Source organism: Ictidomys tridecemlineatus, chromosome 10 (assembly GCF_052094955.1).
Source record: "Ictidomys tridecemlineatus isolate mIctTri1 chromosome 10, mIctTri1.hap1, whole genome shotgun sequence".
In the NCBI taxonomy this organism is placed as follows: Eukaryota; Metazoa; Chordata; class Mammalia; order Rodentia; family Sciuridae; genus Ictidomys; species Ictidomys tridecemlineatus.
The window spans coordinates 121,547,569-121,561,141 of NC_135486.1; the positions used below are offsets into that span (position 1 = coordinate 121,547,569).

The 13,573-nt window shown below is 53.2% G+C and overlaps 1 protein-coding gene across 3 annotated transcripts in view; it reads left to right on the forward strand.

The window, feature by feature from the left end:
• Galnt17 (polypeptide N-acetylgalactosaminyltransferase 17) overlaps nucleotides 1–13,573 on the forward strand; it is a 355,262-nt gene that overhangs the window by 71,788 nt on the left and 269,901 nt on the right. Inside the window, exon 1 of one of the 3 annotated variants that reach the window (XM_078023948.1) lies at nucleotides 1,527–1,693. The exons of the other annotated variants lie outside the window; for them this stretch is intronic. Within the exon in view, the coding sequence (XP_077880074.1) occupies nucleotides 1,561–1,693 (133 nt within the window). The 5' untranslated portion in view covers nucleotides 1,527–1,560. Of the gene's footprint in view, nucleotides 1–1,526; nucleotides 1,694–13,573 lie in introns of those variants that run through there. 3 annotated transcript variants of the gene reach the window in all.

Genomic DNA, 13,573 nt, shown 5'->3' on the forward strand with positions numbered 1-13,573 from the left:
GGGCCATTTGCTGGACCTCACCTCGGAGCAGGTCTCTGGCGTTGCCTGTGCAGGCCGCGGGGAGAACCCCGTGCTGAAGGCTGAGTGGCCAAGGTGTAAGGAAGATCCTTGGAGAATGGGCTGTGGATACAGGGGCAGGAGGTGGGAGGGCAGGGGGCTGGAGGGTAGGAGAATGGAGGGCAGGGGGCTGGAGCAAAGGAAGCAGAGGGTACTTGCATCACCCCGCTGACAGAGGGCCCTGAGAGACGCTGGTGAACACTGGCGTGTCAGTGAAGGACATTCCAGCCTCAGGAGCAGCCCACCAAGAGCAAGAGAAGTGGGTGGGGGGTTGTTTGTTTTGTTTTGTTTTTACTCCTGGTGAAGCATTTGGCATGGCTGGGGAGGGGCTGCTGCTGCAGGGCAGGTGAGGTGACTTCCCGATGGCAGGCAGGCTGCCACAGCTCCAGGGTGCTGCACACTCAAGGAAGAGGAAAGAGTTTGGCACCAGTTGGGGGTGGAAAGAGCTTTCTCCTCCTCCCCGCCAACAGACTGAGGAGGTGGGTGGCTCCCTGACTTCTCACAGGTCCCACGCATGACGAGGGTCAGGCCACTTTCCCTTTGTCCCTTTGTTTGGAGCTCTGTCATGTGGCCACCACTGGCTGCAGAGGACGGGCTGGAATGATGGGCATTTGGGACTGGGACCAAGGATACGTTGGGCAGCCCGCGGTGGGCACGAGGCTGCCTATGGACCCTGCAGAAGACAGCAGCTGACCGTCTTCATCATGAGTCGCAGGCCTTGCACCCTGAGTGCTTGCTGCCATGAACTTCTATCTCTGCAGACCCCTTCAGTGAGTGAGCTAGGGGGCGACCTTGGTTGTCCACAGAGAGGTCCCAGGGGCTCATGGTTCTCAAAAGTGTTCCCTGGACCAGCACTGTAGGTACCCCTGGGACCGTGTTAGCAGCCCATCCCCGGCCCATTGCATCAGGAGCTCCAGGGTGGGCCCCAGCTGTGTCCCTCCCATTAGGTCCCCCAGGAGATCCAGCAGGCAAGAGTGAGAACACTGACTCTGGACTTCTGAAGCATGGCTCTACTGGGGAGGAGGAAGGGACAGCCAGAAGCCCATCCACATTCATAGACCATGCCTCCTGTCTTCAGGCTGGTCTCCGCCTCCAAATTTGCTTTCCCCATTAGTAACAATTAGCTAGATTCATGAGAGGAAGCTCTGGATTTCATCTGTGGCTCATGTGGCAGCCAAGGATTCCTTTGCTCTTTCTTCCTCTGGACCCTAGAAGGGCTGATCTCAAACTGAACTTGGGAAGGAATCTTCTGGGACCTTCTTTACAGAGCAGATCTCAGGGCAGGTCTCTGGGATTCCAAGAATCCCCGGTGGATTCAGCAGATACAGGATGAGCTCAGCTAGCGCATGCTGTGCTGGTGCTAATTTTAATCCACATGCCAAGCCGAACGGGGAGGGCGGGGGTCAGGGCGACCGGAGGGCAGCTGACCTGGAACTAACCTCTAACCACAAACTGGCTGCATGCTGTTGTCTAATCCTGGTTTCCGCCCTGGCAGTAGCCACCATGTTCCTACAGCGCTTCCTGCTGCAATGGAGCAGAACTGGCTGGAGCTCTATCTCCTCTGTCAAAACAGACTTCATTCAGGAGGATGGATTCGTGGAGTCCTGGGGCCCGGAGGCTTGCTGGGCAATGCAGGGTGAGCTGAAGCTGGGGTCTTTTAATGCTTTTGGTGTCTTTGTCTTCTCCTGTGCAGCCATTGAGTCGTGTCTCTGGCCTGTGCACGGGACTCTGGAGGTTTGATTTTGACCCCAAGGAGAGCAAGGGCCCCCTGTCCGGGGGTGTGGCTTACAGCACTGGTACCGGCTCTCTTATCCTGACATTGCAACAATACCTCGTTTTGCTGTTTTTGTTTGCTAAGGACCCAGAGTGACTTGGATGGAATTACTGCCGGAATAAATGATGTATGAAATGAGAAATCTTTGTCCAGTGCTGGAAGGGGGAGTGGGAGAAGAAAGGAGAGGCTCCCGCAGAACCGCAATTGTACAGAATTGTCTCCCTGCAGCCAGAAAACAGGGAGAGCAAGACAAAGACGCAGTGGCTATTTTTCTCCATATGTCCTGAAAAGTCAGGCTTTGATGAGTGTCCTCTCTTCCCATCAGGCTCCCAGACAGAGAAAGTGGGTCTGAACGAAGGTGGATGCGCGTGGCCATTAGTGCTCACCCTGGCCCAGCACGGGAGCTCTGGGGAGGGGCCTTTTCCTTCAGGTGACCCTCCTGCCCATTCCCAGTGCCCTCGTCCTCTCCCCTCTTGTGACACTCACACTGAGGTCCAATGGTAGGAAGGACCTCTGGCTCTTGAGTGATGTCACCTGAGTTCCAAAGTCCAGGTCAGGAAAGCAGGAAACCCAGGTTGAGCGCAGGCTGTGCTTCCCGGGCCCAGCACCAGGCTCCAGACCCAGCGTCTGCCCGAGGGGCCTGCACTCCTGTTGGGCATTCCTCAGAGCTCTGCAACCCCACGTCCTGGGCGCTGCCTGGCATCTCTCTGTGGGCACCCAGCTCCTCCATCCAGCACTGGGCAAAGGCGCACTGTTGCCTCAGAACTATGGCCGTCGTCCCCTCTGCCTCCAGGGGTCACCCCCAGGCCCTGCAGGGGATTTGAACAGTAGCAACAGGACACAAAACGGGTCCAGGTCAGCCCTCAGTGGGCGCCTGCCCTTGACCCCCCTCGCACTTATGCAGGGGTTTACAAATTCTGCCCTGCTGCCTGCACCAGGGTCATGCCGGGGGGGACGTAATGACCAGACCATTAGAAATGAGCAGGAGAGAGCGGACCCGAGGAGGCAGTGATCCGCACCGTGCACTGTTTGTCCCTGCTGTGAGCTCACCGTGTCCTTGTGGGGCCTGCCGGGGCCTTGTCTGGGCTGTGGCTGTCCTGGCAGAACTCTATGCATGGCCTCCCAGCCTCCAAGGGCCGCTCCGGCCTCCCTGTCCCACCCGCCATGTTCTTCCTGGGGAGCTGCGGGTGAAGTGGCACAGAAGTGTCCCACTCATCAGTCCATAGGCAAATCACATCCTGCCTAAACTGTCATTTACAAAGTAGCCTTCCTGTTCCTGAGTGTCACCCAAACAGGCTTCCCCTGACACCCCTGGGGAGGAATGGCTGACACCGGCTCTCCCCACCACCCCCTTCCACTTAATTGGCACTTTCAAGGCGAGGAGGAGGTGAGACTCGGGGTCAGGCAGAATGTGGAACCACCTGGGACCAGCCAGAGCCCTGCCCAGAGCTAGTGCACAGGAGGGCTCCGTAGTGAGCAGGCTGAACAGAAGCTGGGGGTGTTCCCAAGCTTCCCAGGGGCAGGGGTCACTCTGGCTCTACCCACCTGTGCAGCAGCAGTGTGAACAGATGACCACACAGATGACCATATGTGTGATGGGGGACACATGGGGACATCCCATCCCACACCTCATGAGTTTGAAATCACTTGAAGAATAAGCACAGGGATCAGGCATATCAAAAATATCTACTTTATTATGGCTAGAAGGTGGCCTAAGGGTGCAGCTTAGATCTGCAGCAGAGTGGGCCCCCTGCTAATTCACTCTGTAATTAAGCTTCTTCACCAAGCCCAGCCGGGGTGGACAGCTGCCCTCTATAGGGCAGGCAGCACGGCAGGAGGTGCCCTGAAGGAGCCTATCCAGAGTGGTTACTCTCCATACTCTAGGCAGGTAGGTGACCCTGGGTCTCACAGGGCACAGGGACTGTGGGGGAGGGCTGGCTCAGAAGCCACCACGTTGGCACCTGGCTACCTTTGCTGCTTATCTCGTCAATGGGTTTAATATTAGAAGCTGGGGGATACAGGTCCATCCAGCCCTGTGGATCCCTGAACTCTTTGCTCTTGCCCGGAATACAATCAAGAAATGATGCATTTCTTCCTCTTTCTGTTGCAGTCAAAGGCCTGCCCATGTCACCACAGGAAGTTATGGTAGGTGCCTTTAATGCGGCCCCCTCGGTCCCTGTGGCTGCATCTGTGCCCTGGTTAAGCCTCCTCTCTTGAGTGTGGCTTGGACTTACTGGCTCCTTTCAATGACCACAATGCACCAGAAGTGACCTTAGACACTTCCGAAATCAGGTCATAAGAAGACCGTGGTTTCCATCTTGTGGACATTCTCTCTCCTCTGACACACGTGCACACACGCACACACATACGCACGCACGCACACACACCTATACTCACGTGGAAACGCCCAGGCCCCTGTGGCGAGGGCCCCAGCCTGTCCACAGCCATGTGTGTGAGCTGGAAGAAAGTCCCCTCATCCCCAAATTGAGCCTTCCCACGAGGCTGCAGCCCCCGCTGACAGCTCGGTTGAGATCTGATGGTCCCGAGGCACAAGCTGTGCCCAGCCTCCTGGTGGACAGACACTGTGAGGTGACGGGCATTGGTCTGGCTGCCAGGCTGGAGTGGCTTACTGCCATGAGAGACAATGGCCACAGGAGTCCTTTCCCTCCTGCACAGACTCCGGCCCCACGAACACTGTGAGAGGACAGGTATTGTTTAACCACCCTGGGAGTGGCTTACTCTGCCAGAGGAGATGACGGATTGGGGAGCTCTTTCCCTTCTGTGCCCAGAGAGGCCCCGTGGGTAAGGACACCAAGGAGGCCCTGCGGCATGTCACTCCCCTGGCCTTTCCCTCCTGGGAGCAGAGCGTCTGTGGGAAGAGGCTCAGCCAAGCAGAGCCCGGGAGTGGATTTTACCCCGGGCCTCAGACCAGGGACAAGCTGGGGCACGTAATGAGGCTCTGGAAACAGGTTTAAAAATAACTTTGCCAGCTCACACTTTGAAACTGAAGCCGACCACTTAGGAAATGCAGAGTATAGCTAGAAAAATGACTTTCACATTATTACTCTTCAAGAACAAAGTGATAAGTGAATTTGGAGTAAGAGGAAGTGTTTATCTGCAGAATTTATTAAAAGAAAGCTGTCACCTTTGTCTTATGTTGAAATCGCTGGGAGTGAGGACGCAGTTTACTTGAGTTTGGAGGTTTTCAAAGACTTTGGACATATTGAAATAAAAGATCTGTCCACAGCTGCCCAGAGTGGCCTTTCCATGTTCCCCTTAGAGGGTGGACCTCTGGAAGCACATCCGAACCCTTTTGGATCCATATCACATATCTGCTGCCCAGCGAGAGATGAGACCCAAATAGACGGGAACCGCGTCGGCCCCAGCTGCCTGGGCCAAGGCCGGGGACTGTGAGCTGGGTGTAGACTGGACACCCTCTCGGGTATCAAATACACCTCCTGGCAGCATTTTGGGGGTCAGGTGGTTCTGTTCTGCGGGCCCTGAGCTGGCTCTGCCGATGGTGGTGTTCTCCCTGAGTTCTTGAGAGTGGCTCCTGCTTCCATACTTTGGCTGAGCTGGGAAGGGCTTTGGTGGCACCGTCCCTTGGGTGACAAGCTGCCTGGGGATGGGCATCAGCTTTGTTGTGCCCCTTGTGCTGGGTGCCACGGAATCAGCTAGGCCTGGGTTGAGCCCCTCATCTCCCCCAGGGGTTGGCATTCCTCTGGGTTCGTGGCACCCAGAAGAGGCCTGTGTTTCCCAGCATCCCCTGCACATGGTGTGACTGAGGAGAAACCAGTCACGCGCATGCGCTTGGAGCAGAGCAGGATGCTGGGTGCTGTCTTGTCTCCCTTCAAAGCACGAGGCCCGCGCTCCCCTACGTCCTCCCTCCTACGTTGGTGGAATGCAGATGCAGTTTGGTTCAGGTCTGTGGCCCTTTAGCGATCCCAGCCTTGAGCTCCAGCATGGAGCACAGGTGCCATGGTGGTCATCCCCCAGGGACATTCCTGCAAGGGAGAAGAGGAGCTGGCGGTCAGGAGTGGAGCCCACAGAGTCACACAGACCTAAGGGAGCCTCAGCTCAGCCCTCGATTCGCCGTGTGACCTTGAGCAAGTTCCCAGCTCCCGTGTCCCCATCTGTAGGTGACATCTTGGGCTTGTGATGAAGAGAACAGGAGAGACGGTGAGCACTTGTGGGACTGAAGGACTAGGACGCCAGTGGCAGAGCTGGGCTCCCAGGACTTGGGCTAACCCAAGTTGGGCAGATAACCCCTGCCTTAGGGAAGGATCCCAAGGAATGCATCGAGACCCTCAGGAAAGGCCGCCTGTGTCACATAGCCACTCCCGAAGGCCCCGGGCTTTGAGCCCTTTCCTGGCTCACGGATGACAAACTGCTCAGTAATTATATTCTAATTCTTTGGCGCCCACGTACCCACATCTCCCACCCACTCCCTTTGTGGATCTTTGTCATCATCGAGGAATGACATGACCGAATCTGTGGGTTCCTCGACCCCGACACGTGATCTGCACTGAGTGGGCAGCTCCGTGGGGGCTGCTGGAGCAGGTGCTGGAGAGACTCGCTATTTTGGAACCAGCTCGACTTGGGAGGCAGACGGTGGCTGCCATTTTTACTTGGCACTACCTGTCACCCACGGGTGTGATGGAGGGGACAGGTGGGAAGGAGTCCACGTTCTTTGTAGCATTCCAAGGAAGTCCACTGCCTTTAGGCCATTTGGACGGAGAAGGGCAGCAGAACAGCAGTGCCCAGGGGGTCGTGCTGGGCAGCCCAGGCGTGCATGCAGTCTCTAGTTCTGGTGTGTATGTGTGTGGCGGGGGGTGCTGGAGACCCAGAGCTGTGCACATACTGGGCAAACACCCTATCACTGAGCCCCACGCTCAGCCCCAGTTGTGGGTGTCTGAAGGTGAACAGGGGACCTGACTGGGTAGGTGATCAGGTGTTTTGACTGTGATGTGCATAGGCTAGAGATAATTAAAGTGGAGTCTCTGAGTAAAATAATATTTCAAATTAGCTTCTGGAAATGGAAAAACATTTTTTTTTTTTTATTAAGAGTAAAGAGATTGCTCAGTAAAAATGCAGGAACCTATAGGGGAGGGCCAGGCTAGACCACGGGAAGTATTCAGAGAGCAGAATTCTGTTGCAAAGGTACGTTTCTACCACTGCCCACTGTAGTTGAGATTTCTCCTGGACCCCGAGGCTTCCGGCTAGCTGGTGGCCTCTCACATCAGAATCACACTTTTGGAAAGCCATTTGGAAGTACATTTCATGAGCCATAAAAATATTTCATACCTCTGAACTAGTAATCTCTCTTCTGGGAATTTATCCTGGAGAAATCAATCTAGAAGAAGAGCAAGTGCCGCATGCAAGTGAGAGCTGATTGCTTCATTGCTCCAACACCGAGAATTTAGGAGCCACCTCAAAAACCAGCAGCGACGGCACAGTCGTCCGGGTCATGCTATATGGGACAACAGACTCTAATGCATACATTAGTGTTGTCATTATGACCATCATGTAGAAGCATATATTTATCTGAAATAACTGCCTTTTATGATGTAAGTGAAAAGAAGCTTAATGTCAAATCCTGGCCGTCCTGTGATTTACATATAATTAATATGCATGCCTGTGGACCGGTCCTGGAAGGACACTCAGGAACGAGACTTGTGGATGGGCTTCCATGGTGACAACAGGAGAGACCACTTGTCCTTTTTCAGATGGCTTCGTTATGGTCATCATACTGCTGAAGGGCTTCTGCAGGGCCATCTGCATGTGGGAGGAGCACCAGGTGGTAACGGGCAGCTTCTCCCTCCGCTCTGTCCTTGGACAGCCAGGCATGGCCTCATCTGCCTGCCTCCTTCTGACAATGCAGAGGCTCACGTGGCCCTGCAGGTAGGTCAGGGAGCAGAGTGGGACCTGCTGCAGTCCCGGGCTCCACTCTGGAGGTGCGGCCTTGGCACCTCCCCACGAGGTCTCCTGCCTGCTGTCGGCAGGCTGCCTCTCCACATGCCGTGAGAAGCAGAGGGGACGTGGGCCTTGGGCCTGGCGTGTCAGGTAGTCAGGAACAGCAGATGCTCGTCCCCTTCATCATCACAGCGTTTGTGTAATAAAAACAACGAACGTGTGCAGCTCGTATCTCAGACACACTTCCTGCGAATGAGCGCTTCAGGTCCACCTTGAGCAGCACCTGCATGGACCTGCTTTCTCACGTGGGTTAACCGTGCCTCCTAGAACTCTGCGCTTCATTTAAAAAAAAAAAGCATTTTGATATTTTCTTTTTCTCTCAGTGACGGGTCTGTGGGTGGTCTCCCCATTGTACAGATTTGTGATCTCTCATCTTTTTTTTTTAATTTTTAAATTTATTTTATTTAGTTGTAGATGGACACAATACCTTTATTTTGTTTATTTATTTTTACGTGGTGCTAAGGATTGAACCCAGGGTCTTGCATATGCTAGGTGAGCACTGTGCCACTCAGCCCAACCCCAGCCCCATTTTTTTTTTTATTGCAACTCTGTTGGTGCAAATGTTTGAGTGCACACATCGGGTGCCTGTGCATTTGTTTATTTATGAACTTTATGGGTAGAATTCTGATGGGCTGTATTTAAAAGCATGAGGTGGAAAAGATGAAATAAGCCGTGTTTAAAAAATGGCTTTCATTCTATTTTATTTAATGGCACAGAAAGCCTTTTTGTTCTCATTAAAATGTCAGTCCGAGTCATATTTCCAACAAAGGCAATGTTAGTGGGTATGCTTTATTATTTTTAAAATCTTGATTTAATATTTTGTGATACAATAATTCAAATGTCTAGTTTTAATCCACTTATTCTGGCTTTGAATAGCTGAAAAGATACCCCCCAAAGATATGGAGATCAAGTAAAAGAAGTTCATAGTTGGTGGTGCTCACTAAATTATGAGACTGTGTTTTTCAGTCCCTTGCATATTTTATGCAAAAGTTTCTGTTGAAATCCAGCTAGCAAATTTCCATTTCTCATGATGCCAGTAAGTTGTCCTTGCACAATGACTGCAAGGTGCTGCATTTCAATGTCATTAGCAAGTGGAGCTAAAAGTTGCTGAAACTCTTCATTTGGAAGACACGTCAAAGGCTGGAAAAATCCATTTCCCAGGTTTTTAAATGTGCGGGCCTGAGTTTTTATAAATCAAATTACAGCACTTTCAGCCACAAATCATTAATCATGGAAACATTTCCAAACATCCATTTTCAAAATGCCTCTCCAGCGGTGCAGCAGGCTTTAGTTTTTGTGTTTGGGAAAGTGTCGCTTTCTCATTCATGGTTTAAAATGTCATCTTTACCTTGAGGGAACAAATTAGGTATATTTCATTTTTTTTCTTGAAAATATCTTCCTAAACTAGGTCATCGCATCCTGAACTTTTTTTAAAAAAAATAAAAATAAAATATTTTTAGATTTGCAACTCTTCCAAAGTTCTTCAGCAGATGCCAGCCAACTTCTGGGTACTGCTGAGATTTAGGCCACTGCCCACTCTATTAACGGAGCCTGGGGGAAGCGTGGCTGTGTCTTGAGGGTCTGTTTTGGAGATTGCGGTCCTGGAGCCTTCTGCACCTTTCCTGGAGTGACACATGAAAGGAATGGAGGGTCCCCATGGCTACTGCGGTGACCTTGCCCCAAGCCCTGTTTTCATTTCAAGCCAAGCAGCCACTCTGTGGCAAGATGGTTTCCAGGAACTAAGGTTTCACTTAAGAAGTCCTTGAAATCAGAAGCTGGTTGACTGTAAGTCTTTTGTTACTTGATGCACAGAAATTGCGCCTTCACGTGAAAGGAGGGCGCGGGTGCTTAGCCTTGAGACCCTCCTGGTGGTCAGTGCCTTTCCCAGGGCTTATTTTGCAGACAGGCATCTGATGTGTTGTGTGTGTTTTCTGGGTGGCAGATCGTCTCTCTTCGCCCCGGTTGAAAGTGAGAGCGATTTGCCGCTGGGTCTCCTCCTCTTCTGCAGCTGAGCAGGGAACCTTAAAACGGGACTCTGTGTTCCACCGAGTGTGAGCGCACACACTGCCCCTGCAGCAGGGTCTGAGCACCGCAGAGGCTGTGGGTGTGCTGGTCCCTGCCAGGCGGGCCCACCGGGTCTGGCAAGGAACCCGCGGGCTCCGTCACCTGCGTGAGGCTTCCTTCCTGTCTGGCTGCTTCTGAGTTAGACTGCCACTGTTGACCGGCACAGCAGTTGAAGCTGCATCTCAGTGGTGTCAACCCTTTGCAAAGACCTTTAAGTTTCTTACCTTTTGTGAGGGTCTGTTTTGTTAAACCTGCACCTTAGAATCTGCACAGTCACTGCCCAGGTCCTGTGATGGACCCAGGGCAGGTATCCCTGCTGCCTGCTCTGGTCTGGGGAGGTGCTCCGCAGTCTAGGGTGCACCGTCCTTCCCCAGGGGAATCGCCCCCAGGGCTGCTGCATGCATTAATCATGCTTAGTCCCAATCTGCTTTTCTGGTTTTTAGATCACTCAGGGCTGAGGTAACAGCGGTTGTAATTCAGGCTTGAAACATTTTAACTGTACTGAAACTCAGGTGGTGAGACCTGACCCTGCCTGCATATGAGGCTTGCTGTAGTGTGGAGGTTGAGTGGCCCCTAAGGGCCCAGGTACTAAAGATGTGTACTTGGAGGTGCTATGGACCTTTAAGAGGTGGGGCCTTCTGGGAGGTCCTTGGCTTCTTGGGGTGTGACTTCCAAGAGGACTATGGGACCCTTGTCCGGGCGTCTGTGTTTTGCTTCCTGGCTTATAAAGTGAGTTATGCTCCACCACATGCTCCTACCACGATGAGCTGCCTCGTTTGAGGCCCAAAGCAATGAAGCCAACTGATCTTGGGCTGGAATTTTCAGAATTGTGAGCCAAATAACCTTTTTTTCGTCTATATAAGTTAATTATCTCAGATATTTTGTTATAGTAATGGAAAGCTGACTAATGTACACCTACTTACGGATTTATCTATCCATTTAGAGTGACTAGATGTACATCTTAGTCACATGTTAACTTGGGATGCTGGCCCAGTCCCATAAGAGAGTTAGATCATATATGGAAAGGTGAGATATTACCCGTCTAACTCCAACCCCAGTTTTGATTCAGAAGCCCAGCTGGGTCCAGGGTTTTAAATGTGGGACTGTGACGCGGTGTGCTCTTCCCAGGGCCCTGGGATTGCTCTGGCCCCCTTGGGTGTGTGCACCCCCTTTGAGCACACAGAGGGTGAAACTGAACCGAGGGGAGTCCTTGCTGGCTCTGGTCACCCGGCAAGCTGGGCTCAGGTGTCAGGGATGAGATGCGGAGCTGCTGCTTCCACAGAGTCACATCCTGTGCAGTCTGAGGAGAAGATTCTGGGTCCGATTTAAAACCAGAGCTTCCCAGAGAGAACATAGACACCTGTGGCCAAGAGGCTCATTCACCGCAGCAGCGGCAGTGACAGATGGTGTCACAGCAGGTGGAATCGCAGCAGGTCCCGTGAGCGTGTTCAGTGGAAGGGTCCCTCTCCATTGCCCACTGACAAAGTGTTTAATGGTCCTGGGCCAGGAACGGAGCTGAGTCTGGGGATCCCTGAGCTGAGAAGGGCCTGCGCTGAGCCTGTGACTTGTACTGGGAGGGACGCCCCCGCAGGCCAACAGTGCAGGTCCCAGGGGGTGCCCGCTCTCGTGGGGAGAGCGCCCCCTCTGGAGGGTGTGCAGCACAGCAGTGGCCATGGGGACAGGCCCTAGTGTAGAGAGGTCATGGTCACCAAGGCCTTGTGCAGGTCTCTGGGCCTGGGAAGGGGACGCCACGTGGCCTTGAGACTGTCCTCAGTCGCTCAGTGGCATGGAGGGCTCAGGTGGGAAGGAGGCAAGGAGGAAGAAGCACCAGCCAGAGTGCCAGGCTCTTGTCTTCCCAGGCCCTGTGTTGGGGTGTGGGTTTCCTGGGGGTGATGGTTTTAAGTGCTCCCCATGGTGGCCCCTCTGTCCCCCGGGGGTGACGGTTTCCAGGTGCTCCCTGTGGCGGCCCCTCCATCAGGGATGGGGGGGCTCCTTTGCAGCGTCCCTGCTGGGTGGAGGAGCAGTCTCTGCTTGACCACTTCTGGGAACGTTATTTGATTAACATAGAAATTAATTTCTTTTATGTAGCTCATAATTTGTGACCTCCACTAGTTTTAAAAGCTGGTGTTTGGAGACTCTGTGCAACTCCAACCTGTTCTTCTTTTGGTAATGGGTGCGGGATTCTTCAATTTAATTCATTCCGTGCTCTCATTTTTCACACGAGTTGTCTTATTATTCTTAACTATTATTAAAAGGAATGATAAAAAGTAATTAACCATCTGGAACAGATTCACGCTTCCCATTAGTCAGGGCATCCGTTATAAAACCTCCCCAAAGTTCAGCCTTGGAAATAAATTCTCCAAGTAGGTGGATTAGCTAATGAATTTTTCTTCTCCAAAGGAGAGAGCATTTTTCCCAACACGGCCAGTGCTTCTGCTGCCCGTTCATCAAAGGGGGAAAAAGTCGAAGTGAACAGAAAAGGGACGGCTTGTCAATATAATTTACTGCGTCAAAGCTGTGGATTTGTTACGGTTTTATAGAGCCTCTGCCCTGTACTTGTCCACTAATATCTGTGGATTAGCATGACACCCAGCACCGGCTTCCGGAAGATAGCTCTATATTCACGTTCCGCGCCTCTTCAAGGTCCCCTGAAATGCCCCTGGTCCCTTCCAGTCCCTGGGTAGCTGGGAGGAGGGAGATGGAGATGGGTCTGCTCAGGGCACAATCAAGCAGGCTCCCAGCCCCCAGCTTCTCTGACACAGGGTCCCTCCGTGAGCTTTAGGGGCATTTGGGACTTGACCAAGGAGGACTTCTGGTGCAAGTGTGTCGCCTCTATGGGCAGCGGTTATTTGGAGCTCACAACCTGAGAGGTTTGGTCCGTGGTGGTTGACCGACTCCATTGGTCTGGGCCCAAGGTGAAGTAGCACATCATGGTGGGAGGAGAAGAGCTGCCCAGCTCACTGTGGCCAGGAAGGAGAGAGAGAGAGAGAGAGAGAGAGAGAGAGAGAGAGAGAGAGAGAGAGAGAGAGAGAGAGAGAGAGAGAGATGGGGGTGAGGGAGTCAGGGGGACGAGGTATGTCCCCACCTCCATTCACGCCCTGCCTACAGTTACCACCCAGTAATCTGTTCCCATTACTCATCGTCACGTGGATGGGTCACTGATCAGTGCGCTGCTCAGTGTCCTTACTTCACCTGCTCCATTACCTCAGGAGCTTCGGGGGACACCTCCTGTCCAAACATGGGGAACTGGTGTTCGGGCCGTTGTCCATGGCCCGAGGCTGCGGAGGGCACGTCCTGGAGCATGTGGGGAGGTCTCACGGCCCCCTGCGCAGCCTGACGTGGAGTGGGAGGACCCAGGTGCGTTCATGGGCAGGGCTGGGCCTGCGCCTGGACATCAGGGGACTCCAGGCCCTGAAGCGTCAAGGGCAAGAGTCGGAGCTGCAGGTCTCTGAGGGAAGGGAGCTGGATGGAGGCCGGGCAGGTTGTTTTGGGGTGAGAAGGAGCCGTTGCCTTTTCCTGCTCTGAGCTTATCTTCTCTCATAGCTTCTGCGAAACTTGTGTGCAGGGAGGGTTTCACGTTTTAAGTCCTCTGCTGTAGAGTCTGTGTGACATGGTCAAGGCTCGCAGAGGCCATGCCCTGCCCAAGGCCACAGAATCAGTAGATGCCAAGACACACCTTGGCAGGGGTGGGTGTGTCTTGAGGCC